Source organism: Arachis ipaensis, chromosome B8 (assembly GCF_059453495.1).
Source record: "Arachis ipaensis isolate K30076 ecotype BB chromosome B8, ASM5945349v1, whole genome shotgun sequence".
Lineage (NCBI taxonomy): Eukaryota > Viridiplantae > Streptophyta > Magnoliopsida > Fabales > Fabaceae > Arachis > Arachis ipaensis.
Window position 1 is genome coordinate 132,640,319 of NC_142443.1, and position 21,003 is coordinate 132,661,321.

Genomic DNA, 21,003 nt, shown 5'->3' on the forward strand with positions numbered 1-21,003 from the left:
GTCAATATAATGGGGAGCACACTTGCCCCCTTCATTCTTCTTCCCCCTTTTTCTTCTTACCTCCTCTACTACCCATTTACCTACTACTACCTCTCCTCCCAAACAACCACCCCCTACCATCACCTCCGGCGACCACCTACCTCCGGTGGCCCCTACATTGCCCCCTCTATTCTCCATCATTCCAATCCACAACCTTCCCCCCATACCCCTTTTCCATCTCTCTCGAGGTACTATACTAGGCTCCCCTCTTACTCTACTTCTCCCTTTTGCTTCTTAGTCAGTTAATTTCATTCTCTTTTAGGTAGTCTTTTTTTTTCCCCTCTCTTTTGAGCCCCTCCTTTCTTTGGGGTGTGTTTTTAGCTCCTTTTCCATTTAATTCTTCATGGGCACTTGGGTCATAACTTCTCTTGCATTGATGGATGAGATGTGTTGCATAATTTTCTTATAACCACTGTGCATTGTAGTGATTAATGTTGGTTTGTAGAATGTTACATTGCTCCCCCCCATCTATTTACATACTACTAAAGGATGCACCCCAAGTGTTTGAAGAAATGCATACATGACACTTTTTGACCTCATTATGACTCATTGCTTCTTAACTAGTCACTTTTGGGTGCACCTTCACATTCTACAATCCACCCACTCACCATTTCATAAACTGCTTCCCACTTTTGGTATTTGAGGGTGTATGCTTCTCATGCCTTCTCCGTGCATGCCTACACTACCCCTATACCACATGCCAATGATTTGCCTTGCTCATCACATGTTATCTTCGTTACATGTTGCAGCTGTCATGTAATAAGGATACCCATATTCTTAAGGCACAATTTCTCATTTGCATAATCATATTCAATTACGCTTCTTTGGGTTTGATGTTATCTCCTTTTCTTACTATCACAGGATGGTCATCAAAAAGAGCAACGGGAAGGCCCCGAAGAAGCCAGCATCCAATAGCGCACGCCAGGAACTAACGGCCAAGCCACTCCTAAAGAAGGCTAAGGGCCCCGTTGATGTTCTAGAGAAGGACAACCCTCCGAAGGATCCAAACAAGTTCCCTAACCGCTACTGCGAACTTGTTTACTCAAGGATGATTGAAAGGAATTATCATCCGGAGCCCCTTCTGGTCCTACCGGCTCACCTCACTCCGATAGTGATGCCACACATTAACCGGAGGCAATGGAGGTTCCTCTTGAGGCAACCCAAGGAGGTCAACTTATCGTGGGTGGTGGAATTCTACACCAATTACCACTCACCCCTTCTCACATCAATCTTTGTGCGCTGGAAGCAAGTGTCAATCACAGTGGAAGCCATCCGAGGAGTCCTTGGGATTGGGCCGTTAGCGGATGGATATGATGCCTATCAAGAAGTCTTGACAGCATGCGCTGACCGTGAGTTCGATTGGAACGCCGTCCTCCGCGTAATTGCTTCACCCGAAGCATGTTGGATTCGGGGGACCATAAAGCAATGACCAAAAGGTTTAGATGCACGCTACCTCACTCAAGAAGCCACGGCATGGGCCCAAATTCTAGCTCACTACGTGCTCCCAAGCACTCATGGGTCATCCATTACCGCCGAGCTTGCCTTATTGATATGGTGCATCTTAACCGAGAAACCGATCGACATTTCGCATGCCATTCGCCAATCCATGGGGCGCATTCATGCCAAGGGAAATCTACCATTCCCCGCTATGGTGACCGAATTAGTGGCGGCAGCCGGCGTCCACCGAGAGGCTAAGGATAGGAGGACCTCAATCCCGGTCGAGGGTGATATTATTCCGACCAAGAGGTGCCTCAAGCCTCCGGAAGTCACCAAGGACATTGGACTACCCACTCCTACTCGCAACACCACTACATCTTTCACGCCACAAAAATCTGCCACCCAACGCCTTGAAGACCTTCACAAGAAGTTGGACCGTTATGAGAGGCGTAACCAACGCCGATATGCTCACGTGAAGAAACTTCTGAGCATTGTCACCCCACCTATGGAGGAACCAGATATCTCCACATCCACCGCAACTTCAAGCGGAAGTAGCGATGACAACGGAGATGAAGGACACTTGGGGGTCGGCCATTGCCAACCATTGCGCATCACCTCTAGCACGGAGGACCGTGCTAAGTTTTAAGTGTGGGGAGGTCGGCCGACCGATCTCCGTAGGTAACACCCAAATAAATTTTCGTTTTCTAAACTCCTTTGTAGTAGGATATGTTGCATGATTAGTTTTTCCTTGATATCATTTGCATGATAAGTCACTTGGTTGGAACAATGAAACTCTCTCTTAGGAAACTAATACTTTGGGGCAACATTGACATTGCTAATTTTGAATATCTTGATGCCAAACTTGCTTCAAGAACTGTATTTTGGAACATGAATTTTGAGTTAAGAACACAAGCTAGTGAGCTTTGAGCCTTGTTTTGTGGCTACATCGTATAGTCACTTATTTTCCTTCTTGTGTGCAATTGTTTCCTCTCTATGAGTATAATCCTTGCTTTGTTTGAGTCTATATGTCCATTATTCCGTGTATTCATGTATTTATATGATTGAGGCCATCATTTCATTAGCCCACCTACCAAATAGCCTTACCCTCTATCTTCCCTTGTTAGCCAAAATTGAGCCTACGCTTAACCCACTTGTTCTTTAAATTAGCACATTACAAGCCTAAAGCGGAAAACCATAATTGTCCTCATTTGGATCTTTGATTAGCTTAGGCCAGTGTGTGTGTGAGTAGCATTCAAGTGTGGGAACCTTGGGACATTGGGGGAATACAAGGGGTAGTTTTTGGGAAGTGGGTACATACTCATGTATTGGTCAGATGTAAAACCTTATGCATTGATGCTCTTGTAGATAGAAAAAAAAAATGAAAAAAAAAACAAATGAAGAAGAAAATAGAAAAGATAATATGAAAAGAAAGAAAAAAAAATTAGAAATAAGAAAGAAAAAAAAAGAGAAGAAGGAAAAGAAAAGAAAGAAATAAAAAGGGGACAAAATGCCCTAAAGCAAAGTGCAACTTAATAAGATCAATGCATAAGTATTGTGAAATGGAAAAAAAAATAAAATAAAATACATGAGTATGTGAAAAAGTGAAGAATGGGTAGTTAGAATATAACTCAATTGTATAGGATGTCATAGGTTAGGTGGAAAGCTTAAAGCTTATCAAAGATTCAAATTTCAAGCTCACTTAACCATTTATGCATCCTACCTTAACCCTAGCCCCATTACAACCAAAGAAAAGACCTCATGATAGATGTATGCATGCAGGAAATATATGTTGATTGATTAGATGAGGAACAAATCTTGGAAAGCATGATTAGGAGGAAATTGAGAGAATCAACCCTAGACACTCGAGCGAATAGAGTGTAAACACTTCCGGTGAGGGTTCGATGGCTCTAATTCATGATTCCCGGCTCTCACGAGCATGCTTCATGCAAAGTTGCATATATTGCACTTGATGCTCAAAAATTGGTGAATCCCATATATTGACCGCCACCGTGCCCTATATGCTTGCATATATCTTAGGAAGGTTGATTTGTTCCTAACCAAGTAGATGGTAGCACTAGTCGTAGTTGCATTCACGTAAGTAGGCTGCACCTCAGGAGTCTTATGCCTTTATGATCCTTCGGTCTTTTGCGTTTCTCTTGCATTTCTCTAAGCATGAGGACATGCTAGAATCTAAGTGTGGGGAGGTTGATAAACCCCATTTTGAGGGTTTATCTTGTATCGATTTCAGGGGTTTTATCAATGATTCCACACGCTTTTCATATGAAAATACAAGACTTTGTGTTCCTTTCCTAACTTTTGCCTCATGGATGAAAACATGCCTATTTTGCACTAAATTAGATACATTTCTAATCTTCTCTTGGTGCCATTCGATGCCGTGACCTGTGTGTTAAGTGGTTTCAGAATATAGGGCAGGGATGAACCTGAAGAGGGAAGGAGAATGGGCGCGAAGGAAAGGAGCATGAGAAATTGAGCTTTGGAAACTTCAGCAAGGGCGCGTGCGCGTACTTGGCGCGCCCGCGTGGATTGCGCAGCTAGGAGTCAAAGCCAGAAGCCAAGCCACGAGCCGGCTTGTGTAGCGGCTAGGCCACAACCCCCCATGGGCGCGCACGCGTACGCTGCGCCTCCGCTCACATTGCAAGATGCCCCAGTGGCGCGCACGCGTGCTTTGCGCGTGCGCGCCGATGCTCGAACATGATTTTTTTTAGAAGTCACGTGACCTAGGCGTGAAGACAGTTGGAGATCTCATCTTGGGGGAAGTGCCTTGGCGGGAAGAGCTTAAGAAGACCAAGGGTTGAAGGGTTAAGAACTTTTGGCTCATTTTTAGATGGTTCTAGATTTTTTTTTGCTATTGTTAGTTACACTCTTGGGTAGAGAGAGAGAGAGGGAGATTCTAAGCTCTCATGAGGGTTCATCTTCATCTATTTTTCTGAATTTTCCATCACACTTTGGTGAGATCCATTGCAATTCTCAATTTACTTGTTCATGTTATAGATCTTCTTTTCCAATTTCAATTAGTGCTTGTAATTGCTCAATCCTCATAGATCCTAGATTCAACTTTGTAGTTTTGGATTTTCTTCAATTTCTTGAGAAGTTCATTTCCATTGTTGTTCTTTGTTAATTGTTGTTAGTTCCTTGTGTTGAAGCACTTTCAATTCTACTTCCTTCTCATTTTTACTATGCCTTTTATCCTTGCTCATCAGTTGTTTGATAAAATGCCAACATTAGTTATGGAGTAAAAGTTTCTTACTTGGCATAGGGTTTGGGTCATTAGAAAGAGTTGAATAGTTTATGTCAATTGTTGATTTGGAATTAGAAATTGCTAATTGACTTGGAGTGCACTAAAGCTAGATTTCCCTAAGGTGAAAACTAGGACTTGTGACTCAAGTTAGTTACTCTCATTTGACTTTCCTCTATACCTAGGGGTTGACTAAATGAAGCAAGGCCTAATTGTTGTCATCATTGAAGGGACTATAAAGATAGGATTTCTAATGCCAACCCTAGGCCAAGTCTTCTAAAAAAATTGATTGCTTGTTTGTCATTGATTTTGCTAAACCTTCAAAAGAACCACAACAAGGCTTCCTAATCAATAAGATGCATGCTCTAGCAATTCCAAGGGAGGACGACTCGGGGGACTAGTACTCTCGGTTATAGATTGTAAGATTGTTTGATGCGAAGTTTGAATGTTGATTAGACTATACTTACGATTATATCTATTATTGAATTCTATATCGGCATGATAAATTTCATTTATCAGGGTTCCCATATGAGAAATCCGAAGGGCGACGTCTCCATGGAGATGTGTCGAGTTGGCAGTTGAACCGACAATGTGATATCACAGCCAGTAGGGTAGGCATTCATCATATGCATTTCCTATCTGCTTGTTTGCTTTGTCTACTTGTAATGGTTTGCCTAATTGAATAACATGCTTACTTGCTATTTGAATTATTTGCCATATATGCTACTACTTGTGCTTTACTTGCTTTGAACATTATCTGTGTTTTCTGCTGGGATTGAGGAGATTCGGAAGGCGGTGGCGATGGGATCGCATGGAGGATCAGTTGGTGAAGGCTGTGGGACAGCGGTGTTTGGTTAGAATAGAAATCCCTTAAGATAGATAACCTGGTTTATTTAAGTCAAGTTGGTATATTATGCTTAAATGTTTTAGAATGCTTTAAGTTGAATCTTGTGATTGATATGAAGCTTAGGATTGCCTTTGGCGTCCCGGGGTCTTATATCCTATATCACTGGGAACTGTTACCATACTGAGAACCGCCGGTTCTCATACCATATTGTTGTTGTGTTTTTCAGATGCAGGTCGCAACCCACCTCAGTGAGTTGCTTTGGTTGGTGACAGGAGAGGAGAATCTTGGATCATTTTGGAGTTCTTTTTGGTTTATTTTGTTTATACATCTCTCCTTTTGTATTTTGTTTTGCCTAGAGGCATGTATTTGAGAGAATAAAACTTGTATAAGCTGTTTTCACTGTATGGTTTTGTATATCAGCATATGGCTAGCCGGCTTAAACTCCGCGAGTCGTGACTAGTTCCCTATGATATTATATACTTATCTTTTGTTATATCTTCTCTGTTCTTATGCTTTAAGCTAGTAGCTCCGTTAGTACGTTTGTGTTTCGAAATTCTGTTTTTGAGCTATATCTTTCATCGGGCTTCTAGATTATACTATTCTTTCTATATATATATATATATATATATATATATATATATATATATATATATATATTATGTATGAGTTTAGAACTGTCGTAATCTCTGATTGACCTTGGCTTTACGACGCGAGGTAAGGCTTAGGCTAATTAGGGTGTTACACTTAGTGGTATCAGAGCGGTTCGTCCTCGTGAGCCTGAGGGATGGACCGATTGTGCTTCATTGCATACTCTGTGTGTCTTTTCTTTGATGCTATTAGGTTATCGATTTGATATATGCATAACATGCTTGTTTGTGAGTGCTTGTTTGGGATAATTAAAGCACTAAACTTTTGATATTGAGACTGATTACCTTGATATCTATTGTTTGGTGTAGACAGGAATCCTACATGGCTACTCGCGGGCGAGGTCGAACGCGTACACGGGGAAGTAGGAATGAGCAACTAGCTGACAATCACGCCGAATTCATGGCGGCGATGGCGAATCTCGCTAACACCATGGAAGCTAATGCTGCTGCGACTCTGCAAGCAGTGCAGAGATTGGGCCAACCAACTGGAAATGGCAACGGAAATGGGAATGGCGAAGGGAATACCAATGATAATGCTGAGGGTAACGGCGATAACACAGGAGGAGTTCCAGGCTATAGAGCGTGCTTTACAAGCACAGCATGTTCCTCTAAATCAATATGTAGAGTTTGCCGCTTATCAGCTAGCGGGAGAGGCCCAGCCCTGGTGGCAAGTTGAGTGTCGTTTGCTACAGCTTCAGAACGCCGACATTCCATGGGAGGTATTCCAAACGGCTTTCTACAATAAATACTTTCCTGAGTCTGCAAGGGAAGCAAAGCAGATGGAGCTAATGCAGCTGAAGCAAGGTTCCATGTCTGTGGCAGAGTACACCAACAAGTTCGAAGAGCTTTGTAGGTTTTCTCGGGTATGTCAGGGAGACCTGGAGACTTTCGAGAGCTGGAGGTGCATTAAGTACCAAAGGGGCTTGAAGGACAACATTATGACTGCTGTGGCTCCTATGGAGATCCGTGTCTTCTCTGACTTGGTGAACAAAGCAAGGGTAGTTGAGGAGTATGCCAAGACAGTGGCGGCATCTAAGGACACTCATGGAGGGAGCTCTAGTCGTAGGCGTGACAAGTATTTTCATCCTAGAGGACAAAGCTTCAAAAGAGGGGGATATACTCCTCAAGGCCAAGGGGGCTTCAGAAAGAACAATCAGAATCAGTTTCAGTATGCTAAAGCAGAGGAAATCAGAGTAAGAGTTCTCCGGATTTAGCTTGTGATCGTTGTAGACGTTTTACCCTTATGACTCATGTAAGATTGGTTTAGGTGGTTGCTTCAACTGTGGGTTACCTGGCCACATTGCGAGGGATTGCCCTCGTGGGAGGAATCAGAATGCGGGCCAGAGTCAGCATCAAGGTCGAGTCTTTGCTGTGAATGCCAAGGATGCTTCCAAGGCGGATCCTTTGATGAAAGGTATATGTCTAATTGGTGATAAATCCTCAGTTGCATTATATGATACTGGAGCTTCGCATTCGTTTATTTCATTTGCTAAAGTTGAGGAATTAGGCTTGAAAGTATCAGAGTTACCTTTTGATCTACATGTACATACTCCGCATCAAACAGTTATGACTAGGTCAGGTTGTAGACAAGTAGGTTTCAAGCTTGAGGGTAGAGACTTTGTACACGATTTGATCTGTTTACCAATGGTGGGGCTGGAGATGATTTTGGGGTTTGATTGGTTGTCGAAGAACCGGATTTTGTTGGATTGCTTTGAACGGACAATTCGGTTTATGCCGGAAGGAGAAAATGGAGCAGTGGTAGCTACGGGGTATTACCTGAACTCTGTAATGGTGCATTATAGTGGGGAGGAGTGTCAGGGTTATATTCTGTTGGCTGCTAATGCGTTGGGCGATGCCCAGAACTTAGATCAAATTCCGGTGGTTAGAGATTTTCCAGAAGTGTTCCCGGAAGATATCCCTGAGTTCCCACCTCAAAGGGAAATTGAGTTTACGATTGAATTGGTGCCGGGAGCCAGACCAGTATCGATTGCACCGTATAGAATGGCTCTTATAGAGCTGGCAGAGCTAAAGACTCAGTTGGAAGAGCTTCTGAATAAGAGGTTCATTCGACCGAGTGTATCACCATGGGGAGCGCCAGTTTTATTGGTGAAGAAGAAAGATGGAGGGATGCATTTGTGTGTGGATTACCGACAGTTGAATAAAGTGACAGTAAAGAACAAGTACCCGCTGCCAAGGATAGATGACTTGATGGATCAATTGCAAGGAGCTGGAGTGTTTTCCAAGATTGATTTGAGATCCGGTTACCACCAGATAAGAGTGAAGGAAGATGATATCCCTAAGACTGCCTTTAGAACACGCTATGGACACTACGAGTTTGCGGTAATGTCTTTTGGGTTAACGAATGCACCTACTATTTTCATGGATTACATGAACAGAGTGTTTCGTCCCTTTTTGGACAAATTCGTGGTGGTTTTCATAGATGACATCTTAGTTTACTCTAAGACGGTAAAGGAGCATGAGGAACACTTGAGAATTGTACTGCAAATCTTAAAGGAGCGGAAGTTGTACGCTAAGTTGTCAAAGTGCGAGTTCTGGAAGGAGGAAGTAAAGTTCTTAGGCCACGTGGTAAGTAAGGGAGGAATAGCTGTAGATCCTTCTAAAGTAGAAGCGGTGATGGAATGGGAAAGACCGACGACTGTGACGGAAGTCAGAAGCTTTTTGGGTTTAGCCGGATATTACCGGAGATTTATCGAAGGATTTTCCCGGATTGCGCTACCAATGACAAAGTTGACAAGGAAAGAAGTGCCGTTCGAGTGGACGTCAGAGTGCGAAGAAAGTTTTCAAACGTTAAAGCAGAGATTAACTTCAGCACCTGTTCTAATCCTACCGGAACCGCGTGAACCGTTTGAGGTATATTGTGAGGCTTCTTTGAAGGGTTTGGGTTGCGTGTTGATGCAACACCGGAATGTGGTGGCTTACGCATCGCGTCAGCTGAGACCGCATGAGGTGAATTACCCCATTCATGACTTGGAATTAGCGGCAATTGTGTTTGCATTGAAGATTTGGAGACACCACTTATACGGAGTAAGGTTTAGCGTCTTTTCTGATCATAAGAGTCTCAAGTACATCTTTGATCAGAAAGAGCTAAATATGCGCCAGAGAAGGTGGATGGAGTTGCTTAAAGATTATTATTTCGAGTTGAGTTATCACCCTGGAAAGGCGAACGTGGTAGCAGACGCTTTGAGTCGGAAATCTTTAACAATTGCTTGGATGAGAATCAAGGAAGAAGAACTAGTGGATAAGTTTGTAGATCTTAAGCTGGATATTAGTGAAGTTGCCAGAAGAGCTTGTTTGAACCAGTTACAGATTTCAAGCACGTTTAAATCAAAAATACAAAGGGCGCATCAAGATGAGCAGAAGTTTCAGCAATTGTTTCAACCAGTTGGTGATAAGAGACGCGAAGAATTCACTAAGGATGATGAAGGGTTATGGAGATACAAGGGAAGGATTTGCATACCAGATGTTGGGAGTTTGAGGCGAGACTTGCTGTTGGAGGCTCACAACAGTGGGTTTTCTATTTATCCCGGGAGCACGAAGATGTATTATGACTTGAAGAAGATATTTTGGTGGCCGGGGATGAAGGGTGGTGTAGCTACAGTGGTATCCAAATGTTTGACCTACCAGAAAGTGAAGATAGAACATCAAAAACCGTCAGGAATGCTACAACCACTTGAGATTCCTCAGTGGAAGTGGGAAGGAATTGCTATGGATTTTGTTACCGGTTTACCGAGGACTAGGTCGGGGTTTGATGCGATTTGGGTGATCGTAGATCGCTTAACCAAATCCGCTCATTTTCTGCCTATCTGACTAAACTGTTCTATGGAGGAATTGGCAAGATTATACATCAAGGAGATAGTGAGGTTGCATGGTGTGCCGTCAAGCATAGTATCGGACCGTGATCCCTGATTCACATCAAGGTTTTGGGGAGCTTTCCAAAGAGCTTTCGGTACGAAGCTATGTCTTAGTACGGCGTATCATCCACAAACAAATGGACAATCGGAAAGGACTATTCAAACGTTGGAAGATATGCTGAGAGCATGTGTGTTGGATCAACCCGGGAGTTGGGATCGTTACATGCCATTGGTGGAGTTCGCATATAACAATAGCTTTCATGCAAGCATTGGGATGGCTCCGTATGAGGCTTTGTATGGACAAAAGTGTCAGTCTCCACTTTGTTGGTATGAATTTGGAGAAGTAAGTGTTTTGGGTCCAGATTTGATAGCAGAGACTACTGAGAACATTAAGAAGATTCGTGCAAGGATTTTAACTGGCCAAAGTCGACAGAAGAGTTATGCGGATCAGAGAAGGAAACCCTTAGAGTTTGAAGTGGGAGAACACATATTCCTTAGGGTTACACCGACAACTGGGATTGGAAGAGCAATCAAGACCAAGAAGTTGAACCCAAGATATATAGGACCGTTTGAGGTTTTGAAGAGATTCGGGCCGGTGGCATATCAAGTAGCTTTGCCACCTCATCTGTCTAACTTGCATGACGTATTCCACGTGTCACAGCTCCGTAAATACACGTCGAATGCGGCTCATGTGTTGGAGCCTAAATCGGTCAAGTTGAAAGAGAACTTGACTCTCCAAGTGACACCAGTGAGGATCGATGACACTAGTGTGAAGAAGCTGGGAGGAAAGGATGTCCCATTGGTTAAAGTTGCTTGGGAGCGAGCAGGAGTAGAAGAGCACACTTGGGAATTGGAGCCTGAGATGCGAAAGGATTATCCCGAGCTTTTCTCAGGTAATTCAAATTTTGAGGGCAAAATTTCTTATTTGGTGGGGAGAATGTAAGAAGCGCAACTAATCAACCGGTTAATTAAGTGATTAATTGCCCAAATTAGATTCTAAAAAGTTAGAGAGAGAATTTGGGAATTTAAAGGTGATTTTTGGACTCAGTGAGTCTTTCTGAGTCAGAAAATGTGCTTTCTACGAAAAACCGTGAAAAATTGCGAACCGACAGTTGAACCGGTTGAACCGGTTCAAGTCTGCCTGGTACCGCACGAGAAAAGTGAAAACCGTAAAAAAACCTTAGAAAAACATTAGAAATGGAAAACCGGGCTTTAATTTAAAGATTTGGCCTGAAGTTAGGCCAAACGGGCTAAAAACGCTAACAGATTGGACCGGGCCCAAGTTGGGCCCAAGCCCAACATATAAATATACTTAAATGAACCCATTTCATCCACTTTCACCCTCATAACCTAAACACAACAGCAGCTGAAGTGAGGAGAGAGGTGAGAGCTTTTCACCATTGTTACTATTCACTTCAAACTTCCAAAGCTCATATCTTGAGCTACGGAGTTCCGATCGCCGCACCGTTTGCGGCTACGCGTTCCTTGTGAAGAGCTCTACAAAACCCACCCAAGAAACCCTCAAGGTAATCACGAAATCTTCCCAGTTTCTCTCTTCAAAATTTCGGGTTTTATTAGAGTTTTGGGTTAAATGGGTTTTTGTGATTTTGGATATTTAGCTTTGCTCTAATCCTTGCTTAGCTTTGAATTTGTGTTATCAAATCTGTTGGGAAAGGTAAAAGCTCTTAAACCCTTGTGAGATTATGCTTATGTTGAACCCTAGGTTGATTTGTGGTGATTTATATGTATATAGTTTGATTATTGTGGCTTTGGGAGCTTTTGGAACTTATTTGTGCTTGTTGGAGTGGATTTGAAAGCTTGGATTGTGGTTGGATGCTTGTTGGTGCTCATTTTGAGTTTGGGTGCATAAAGGGAATCGGCCAAGGTATGGTTTCGGTTTCCTCTATGCAGTATATAATATTCATGGACACTTAGGCTAGTTGACCCTAAGATAGGATTGAATGTTGTTGGTGTATGAATGATTATGTGTAAATTGATGTTAATTGTTGGTATCCTTGGAATATTGTGATTAAGGATGATTATGGGGAATTGTTGGTGTTAATGAGTATTGATGATTAGTGTTGTTGATGAGGTTGTTGGTATTTAATGATTGATGATGAATAATGTTGTTGGAATTTAATGATTATACAGGTTGATGAGGGATGTATGATTTATATGTTGATGAGGGTTTGTTGATGTGGTTGATAATGGATGATAAATATTGATATTTTTGGTAATTGAAGGTGAGTGTTGGGATTGTTGATAAATGGTTATATTGATGTTGATAGTATGATATTGGAGTTTGATGTTGAAATTAATAATGATGATGGTTAGTAAGGGTATTATTATGTATTTGATAGTGAGAATTGATGATTATATATGGTGGAGTGGTAAATTGGATATGGAAAATGGTAAATTCTGATATGTGATAGAATTGATGTGGTTTTGGTTGGATTGGGTTATGAAAGTTGGTAAATTGAGATTCTTGTGAGTCTTGGTAAAAGTTGACTTTTGGTGAACTTTGTCTAATCATAACTTATGCCATGGTTTTCAAAATCTATTGAAATTAGTTTAGCATTAAAGCTTATTGAAAACTGTTCGAATCGATATAAAGTTTGTAAAAAATTGGAATTTGGTAGAGGAAGTTATGATCATTCAAAGTTGGTGTTAAAAATCTGAAATTTTCCAAAGTTGCAGAATTTCATTACTTCTGATATGTGCGGGTGCACACGTCCTGTTTCTCAAAACTTTATTTGTTTTCAACTATTTTGCCTTTTCAACAAGGTTTTAAGCTTCTATAACAGCATTTTAAGACGATTGGGCCTAGTTTTGAGTATTAGAACATGGGATATAAATTAAGGGTTCTAGTACATGATTTTAAGGTAAATTAGAAAACGGAGGCCTAGGTTTCTGGCGTGCTGAGAATGGTTTGACGTTAGGTGAAGGATGATTGGTATATGAGATGAGGAATGATAGACTTTTGGTATTTGGAAACTGAGTTATAAAGGGACAGTGGTTGAGATGAGTCGGGGACTCGGATTTAAGTGATGGATCTATGTATGCTGAAAATACTTTTGAAAACCATTGAAATAATATTTTTACATGATATTTTGAGACGCTATGCGCCTGGCAGGGACGGTGGTTAATCCCGCTTACGTTGAGATGTGAGGTCTGAGGCAAGAATATCCCGCCCGCATCCCTTCGGATCTATAGGGCGAGCAGGCGCCGGTACCTGGACAGTGATCCGGGCACTATATCTCGGGGGTTTGATAAACCCCATTTTGAGGGTTTATCTTGTATCGATTTCAGGGGTTTTATCAATGATTCCACACGCTTTTCATATGAAAATACAAGACTTTGTGTTCCTTTCCTAACTTTTGCCTCATGGATGAAAACATGCCTATTTTGCACTAAATTAGATACATTTCTAATCTTCTCTTGGTGCCATTCGATGCCGTGACCTGTGTGTTAAGTGGTTTCAGAATATAGGGCAGGGATGAACCGGAAGATGGAAGGAGAATGGGCGCGAAGGAAAGGAGCATGAGAAATTGAGCTTTGGAAACTTCAGCAAGGGCGCGTGCGCGTACTTGGCGCGCCCGCGTGGATTGCGCAGCTAGGAGTCAAAGCCAGAACCCAAGCCACGAGCCGGCTTGTGTAGCGGCTAGGCCACAACCCCCCATGGGCGCGCACGCGTACGCTGCGCCTCCGCTCACATTGCAAGATGCCCCAGTGGCGCGCACGCGTGCTTTGCGCGTGCGCGCCGATGCTCGAACATGATTTTTTTTAGAAGTCACGTGACCTAGGCGTGGAGACAGTTGGAGATCTCATCTTGGGGGAAGTGCCTTGGCGGGAAGAGCTTAAGAAGACCAAGGGTTGAAGGGTTAAGAACTTTTGGCTCATTTTTAGATGGTTCTAGATTTTTTTTTCTATTGTTAGTTACACTCTTGGGTAGAGAGAGAGAGAGAGGGAGATTCTAAGCTCTCATGAGGGTTCATCTTCATCCATTTTTCTAAATTTTCCATCACACTTTGGTGAGATCCATTGCAATTCTCAATTTACTTATTCATGTTATAGATCTTCTTCTCCAATTTCAATTAGTGCTTGTAATTGCTCAATCCTCATAGATCCTAGATTCAACTTTGTAGTTTTGGATTTTCTTCAATTTCTTGAGAAGTTCATTTCCATTGTTGTTCTTTGTTAATTGTTGTTAGTTCCTTGTGTTGAAGCACTTTCAATTCTACTTCCTTCTCATTTTTACTATGCCTTTTATCCTTGCTCATCAATTGTTTGATAAAATGCCAACATTAGTTATGGAGTAAAAGTTTCTTACTTGGCATAGGGTTTGGGTCATTAGAAAGAGTTGAATAGTTTATGTCAATTGTTGATTTGGAATTAGAAATTGCTAATTGACTTGGAGTTCACTAAAGCTAGATTTCCCTAAGGTGAAAACTAGGACTTGTGACTCAAGTTAGTTACTCTCATTTGACTTTCCTCTATACCTAGGGGTTGACTAAATGAAGCAAGGCCTAATTGTTGTCATCATTGAAGGGACTATAAGGATAGAATTTCTAATGCCAACCCTAGGCCAAGTCTTCTAAAAAAATTGATTGCTTGTTTGTCATTGATTTTGCTAAACCTTCAAAAGAACCACAACAAGGCTTCCTAATCAATAAGATGCATGCTCTAGCAATTCCAAGGGAGGACGACTCGGGGGACTAGTACTCTCGGTTATAGATTGTAAGATTGTTTGATGCGAAGTTTGAATGTTGATTAGACTATACTCACGATTATATCCATTATTGAATTCTATATCGGCATGATAAATTTTGTTTATCAAAATGGCGCCGTTGCCGGGGAATTGCAATGGTGTTATGTTATTGGTCATTGTACATATGTGAATAGTGTGAATATCTTGCTTTTTGCTTTATTTGCTAGTTGTAGAATTTTATTTCTCTTATTTTCCATTATCTTTTGATTTTTGTTTTCTCTTTCCATTATGAATTCTCATTTTGGCTATGAGTGTGATTACAACTATGTTGTAGGTGATGAGGACTATAATGGAGATGTGTATCAAAGATGGAACAACAATTCACAAAATCGGCCACCATACAACCAACACAACCCACCATACAACCAACAAAACTCACAAAGAAACTACCAAACATACCAACCACCACATCAAAGACCACCACCCAACCAATCACAAGCTCCTCAACTCACATATCCAACCGCCCCCTCCAACCAAGATGAAACACTCCGGACCATCATCCAAGGCCAAAAAGAACTACAAAACACACTTGCTTCCGGTCTCACCGGCCTCACCTCTACACTACAAGCTCTTCTTGCACGAATGGACACATCATCAAATCCCACTCCTCAACCCCCAATCCAAAGCGTCATTCCCTCTCAACCTCAACCCAATCCTAAGGGGGGCATCAATGCCATCACCTTGAGATCCGGAACACAATTAAAAGAGAAGGGAGCAAAGGATTCAAATCCCATCACAATCACTCAAGAGGAGGAGAGAATAGATATAGAAGAGGTAGTGGAAAAGGAGACACCACAAGTCATAGTTGAGGATGAAACTCAACCAACAAAAGAGACCCCCAAGACTAAAAGAACCTTGGAAGAAGAAATTGCTCAACCACTCCCATTTCCAACACTTGCAAAGAAAGCTAGGAAGCGCATAGAACTCGACCCCAAAATGGTAGAAATGTTCAAGAAAGTTGAAGTAACCATCCCCCTCTTTGATGCTATCCATCAAGTTCCTAGATATGCAAAATTCCTTAAAGATCTATGCATGAACAAGGATAGAATTCTTGAATTGGAAATCATCCCATTGGGGAGTTCTATTTCCGCTTTAATGGGAGCATTGCCCGAGAAGTGTGATGATCCGGGCCCTTGTATGGTCACTTGCACCGTCAATGGAGTTCAATTCGTAGATTTTATGTGTGACCTCGGAGCATGTGTTAGCATCATGCCTCTCTCCGTCTACCGGGTATTGAAGCTACCACCACTAAAAAGGTCGACGGCGAGATTTGTCCTAGCGGATAAAAGCATAATAACCATGACGGGTGTTGCGGAAGATGGAATCGCATGGAGGATCGGTTGGTGAAGGCTGTGGGACAACGGTGTTTGGTTAGAATAGAAATCCCTTAAGATAGATAACCTGGTTTATTTAAGTCAAGTTGGTATATTATGCTTAAATGTTTTAGAATGCTTTAAGTTGAATCTTGTGATTGATATGAAGCTTAGGATTGCCTTTGGCGTCCCGGGGTCTTATATCCTATATCACTGGGAACTGTTACCATACTGAGAACCGCCGGTTCTCATACCATATTGTTGTTGTGTTTTTCAGATGCAGGTCGCAACCCACCTCAGTGAGTTGCTTTGGTTGGTGACAGGAGCGGAGAATCTTGGATCATTTTGGAGTTCTTTTTGGTTTATTTTGTTTATACATCTCTCCTTTTGTATTTTGTTTTGCCTAGAGGCATGTATTTGAGAGAACAAAACTTGTATAAGCTGTTTTCATTGTATGGTTTTGTATATCAGCATATGGCTAGCCAGCTTAAACTCCGCGAGTCGTGACTAGTTCCCTATGATATTATATACTTATCTTTTGTTATATCTTCTCTGTTTCTTATGCCTTAAGCTAGTAGCTCCGTTAGTATGTTTGTGCTTCGAAATTCTGTTTTTGAGCTATATCTTTCATCGGGCTTCTAGATTATACTATTCTTTCTATATATATATATATATTATGTATGAGTTTAAAACTGTCGTAATCTCTGATTGACCTTGGCTTTACGACGCGAGGTAAGGCTGGTAAGGCTTAGGCTAATTAGGGTGTTACACAGCCTGGTTTCAGGAAACACTTCTAACCACTCTAAACTAACCAAAACCCTACCAATTCGACTGCATGATTGCCCTCTGAACCAGGTGAACAAACGATCAGTGATTGCTAAGTCCACTAGTTCCATATCCTAGATCCATGATTTAAACTCTGCTGCAGACACCGTCAAAGAATTAGCTCCCTTCCTCTCCTCCATATGAGTTATCTCATTGAAATCCCCCAGGTAGCAAAACGGGACTTGACATAACCCAGATAGGAAGCTCAACTCTTCTCACATAACAAGCTTTTCCGCCCTATCATGCGGACCATAAACTAGGCAAAAAGCACAAGAAAAATTATTTTTAAGCAACACACCCTCCACACACAACCAATGACCTCCTTTATAGCAATTATTCATCTTAAATACCGTTTCATCCCACATCAATAACAGGCCTCCTGAAGTACCAACCGACCCAACAGACTCCCATTTAACAGCACCATTACCCCACAGTTGCACTATATCAAAGTTTGTCACAACCTCTTTCTTTGTCTCTATCAAGCCTAGCATATGTAATTTAAATTTTTTCCGAAAGTTCTTCAGCATGCTCAGTTTACCAACTCCCGCCAACCCCCTAATATTCCAGGAACTAAAAATCATTTTAAAGCACTTATACACACCTTTTTCTGATTTTTCGGTCTACTCCTTCGTGCTTTCTCCTTCTTCTTAGCCTGTTTTTTCTTCTGCGCAAGTGCCTCGTTCTGTGCCTGCAGTATTGCCATTATGTCATCTTCCTCATCATACTGCACAGCTCCAGATTCCACGGCAAGCTTCCATGCTTCCCGGTTTTCTTGCATTTCAGCTGCCCTTTTGTTATTGGACGTTTCCGGCTCGGCTTCGCTCCCTACATCACAGGGGTCATTCCACAAATCCGCTGAAGCTTCCCCCGTATCCCTCGGTGTAGGATCTACAATCCCCCTATAGCCCCCTGTGCCATTATCCTCCGCAAAACCCTCTTCTTCTTCCGGACCATTCCACCGCTCTCCTAACCCACCACCATTCAACGTTAGTTCCACACGCGGGTCTCCCAGAGTTAGTCCATCCCCTTCCATCTGACTGCACATTATAGCCGTATGGCAGCCAGCATCAGTTCAAGCACAAGCCACCGCCGATTCCGTTCCCCCACCAGAGAGGATCGCCACCAACCCACCATCCATCTCCAATGTTCCCCTCGCATCAACGCCACCAGATCCGTTCCCCCGCTCCTCTTCTCCCGTTTCAGTTCGATCGATCCCCATCCCAACCCTTCGAGACTTCCTGCCTGAGGTACAAGTTAACAGTCCCAGCGACCCTAGCTTGACCCCACCGCCTCCAGGACGAGACACCGACGGAGCTTGGCCTCCTGCTGTAGGAGTCGCCATCGCGCTAACACCCTCCAACATTGAGAGCCATCCACCCGTACCATATGGGTGCGCCGCATTCTCTGACCCGAGGGTTACGCAGGCCTCCCTTCTTCTTCCCGCGATGAGGATGCCGACGCTGCCAAGGTCTCTCACGCTATCAAAACAGCACATCTCCTGGGCGTCACTTTCCCCAACCCGACCCGACCGAGATCTCCCCTTCTCATTGCCTCCATTCTGCTCCATTTCAGATCCATTAGTGAGACCCAACCCCAACCCAGCATTAGTCTTAGCGTATGGGCCTTGGGTATTTGGGTCCAAACCGTCTTCAGTTGCCTTAGGTAACCTCATTTGGGCCCTGGGCCTATTACACTTGTCACCAGCCCCATTAGCACTCAACCCCACCTGAACCTTGCTTGTGATCTCACCCACAGCCAGCACCCTATCCTTATCATAATCCCAGGACTGAGTCCTTTCTGACGTATCTACGGCAAGATCAGCCATTTCCTTTCTAGGAGAAAAATTCGCACTCCTTGCCGTTGCAATTTTCAAATTCAAAAAACCATTGCTCCATTCGTTCAAAATCTCAGACTGAATTACAGCTCTACCCTCCTGCATCTTTTCCACCCTATTCGGCAGGGCCACCATCTGGGCCGTCGTGTCCCAGCCCCCCAACTTCATAAGAGTTCGATGACGGCCAGCCTTACTAGCAATGTTCTCATCCTGCCGTTCCACAGCATCATGAGTCATGCCCCCCGAGGAACCATACGCATCCTTGCCCACCTCCACCTCTATAACAAACACGTGAAAACCAAACGAACCTACAGTTAGTTAGAGCCTTTCAGAAATAGAATCAAAACTCCATGTATCGATTAACACGCGTCCAGCCCAGAACGACGTGGCTGAGCGTGTTCCATCATCACAATCCACCACTTCACCCCAATGGGCACCAATTGCACGGAACGTATCCGCAGTCCAAGCATGCAGCGGGACACCATAACACGCAATCCACACTCTTCTCTTGTCACACCGTTCCTGTTCATGCTAGTGGCACACACGATAAAAAAAACTGTCGGAGTCCATCCTCATAGCTTTCCAGCGCCTCCTCCGCGCTCCTGGCACTATCAAAAATCAACAAGGCTTTGTACCTCCCCAAGTCACAGATTTGAACAACGTGCGACCATACCTTCCGGATGAAGTCGTTCAAAGATCGAAAGTCAATTGCTCTGATGGCGCTCCCAACAACACTCCCATTCAGCCAGACCAAATTATCCTTTGCTACAGATACCTCCAGCTCCTTCGTCTCCACCAACCTCGGACCCTCCTCGAGCGTATGTGTTGAAGTGGCCAAAGATGTCAGTCCTTTCCCATGGTCTCTGGTTTCACCTGCGCACTCCCTTACGTCAGCATTGACCCCCGGCTGCTGATGCTGGATCCTCCTCCCAGCCACCACCGTAGCTGTAGCTCTCCGTCCCTTAGAATCGTCTCTCTTATATTTGGCCTCTCCTACAAAGATCTCTGACCCCTTAGTCGCATGTGATTCATTTCCGCGATTGCTTTCAGCGCTCCTCCCTTCGTAGCATACCGTATGAACGCGAAGAGGTAAACCATCCAATTCCTCATCTTCCTTGAAAGATAAATATCGTTAATCCTCCCCGTCAAAGAAAACAGGTCAAATAACTCTCGTTTCGAAATGTCACACGGTAATTTGTCCACAAAGACGCTGAATGAATCCCGTTCTAGACGAACGTACTCCTCTCGATTCTAAACTCTTGGGTCCTTCTCCAATCTGGAAAAAAGCCTAGACCTACCCTGCTCGGTGTTTCCCCACCCTACTCTCTCTCGCCTGTGGTCACTCATCTTCTCTCGCCTAATAATAACCCCAAAATAATGTAACTATAGCAGCATTTCTCACACAATTCATATATAGACCTACTCTGCTCGGTGTTTCTCACACAATTCGTATAATGTATTTTTTATATTTATCTTTTTTATAATTTGATTTTAATCTAATAAAATTTTAAAATAATTTATTATAATTTCTGACAATCAAAATAGTTTGCAATAGTAGGTTAGATACTTACTAAATAATTTAAAATAAAAAATAATTGAGAATTTTAATTTATTTTTTTATTTATAAAATTTTTTTTGTATGTTTTATTTTTTATACTTTAAAAAATAACATATATTTAAATTTGAGAATTTTTTAATTACAACTTTGATAATTATTTTAGAAATATACAATTTTAAATTTTTTTATTATATCAAAAGTACAAAGCCAACAAGATATTTTTCAAAGACAAAAAAAATTTTAAAGAGGCAAAAATCCCATAAATCAATATGGAGAGAATAAACCGTCAAAAAAAATATTAGCAGTCTTTAACGAAAACTCATTTGTTTGTCTAATAAAAATAAGAGAAAAATCTAAAACAGTCCTTGACAATTATCTTAAAAGACAACGAGGTTCTTGAAAAAAAAAAATTCAATCCGGCCCCTAACAATTACCTCGAAAGGACGAGACCCCAATGTTCTTTTTTTTGGCACAGGGGCTAATCTGTCCAAAAAAAAAAGATCAGGGGTCGAATTGGGTGTTTTTTTTCTTGGAAGTCTCGTTGTCCTTTCGAGATAATTGTTAGGGGTCGAATGAGATATTCACTCATAAAATAATTATAGAAAAA

The 21,003-nt window shown here is 42.4% G+C and overlaps 1 protein-coding gene across 1 annotated transcript; it reads left to right on the forward strand.

The window, feature by feature from the left end:
• Positions 1 to 1,645: 1,645 nt before the first annotated feature.
• Positions 1,646 to 16,686, forward strand: LOC110269698 (uncharacterized). Its single transcript, XM_088495838.1, has 10 exons — positions 1,646 to 2,108; positions 6,420 to 6,450; positions 6,536 to 6,768; positions 6,851 to 7,419; positions 7,484 to 8,206; positions 8,381 to 8,566; positions 8,741 to 9,097; positions 9,326 to 9,990; positions 10,165 to 10,927; positions 16,651 to 16,686. Exons 1-10 carry the CDS (start codon positions 1,646 to 1,648, stop codon positions 16,684 to 16,686), a joined length of 4,026 nt encoding a protein of 1,341 aa, XP_088351964.1.
• Positions 16,687 to 21,003: the final 4,317 nt, after the last annotated feature.

Coding starts and splice junctions, on each gene's coding strand:
- LOC110269698 (XM_088495838.1), top strand. CDS start 1,646: ATGGGGCGCATTCATGCCAAGGGAAATCTACCATTCCCCGCTATGGTG. Junction 6,769..6,850: donor TACCAATGATAATGCTGAGG/GTAACGGCGATA, acceptor ATCAATATGTAG/AGTTTGCCGCTTATCAGCTA. Junction 9,991..10,164: donor TTACCGAGGACTAGGTCGGG/GTTTGATGCGAT, acceptor ATTCACATCAAG/GTTTTGGGGAGCTTTCCAAA.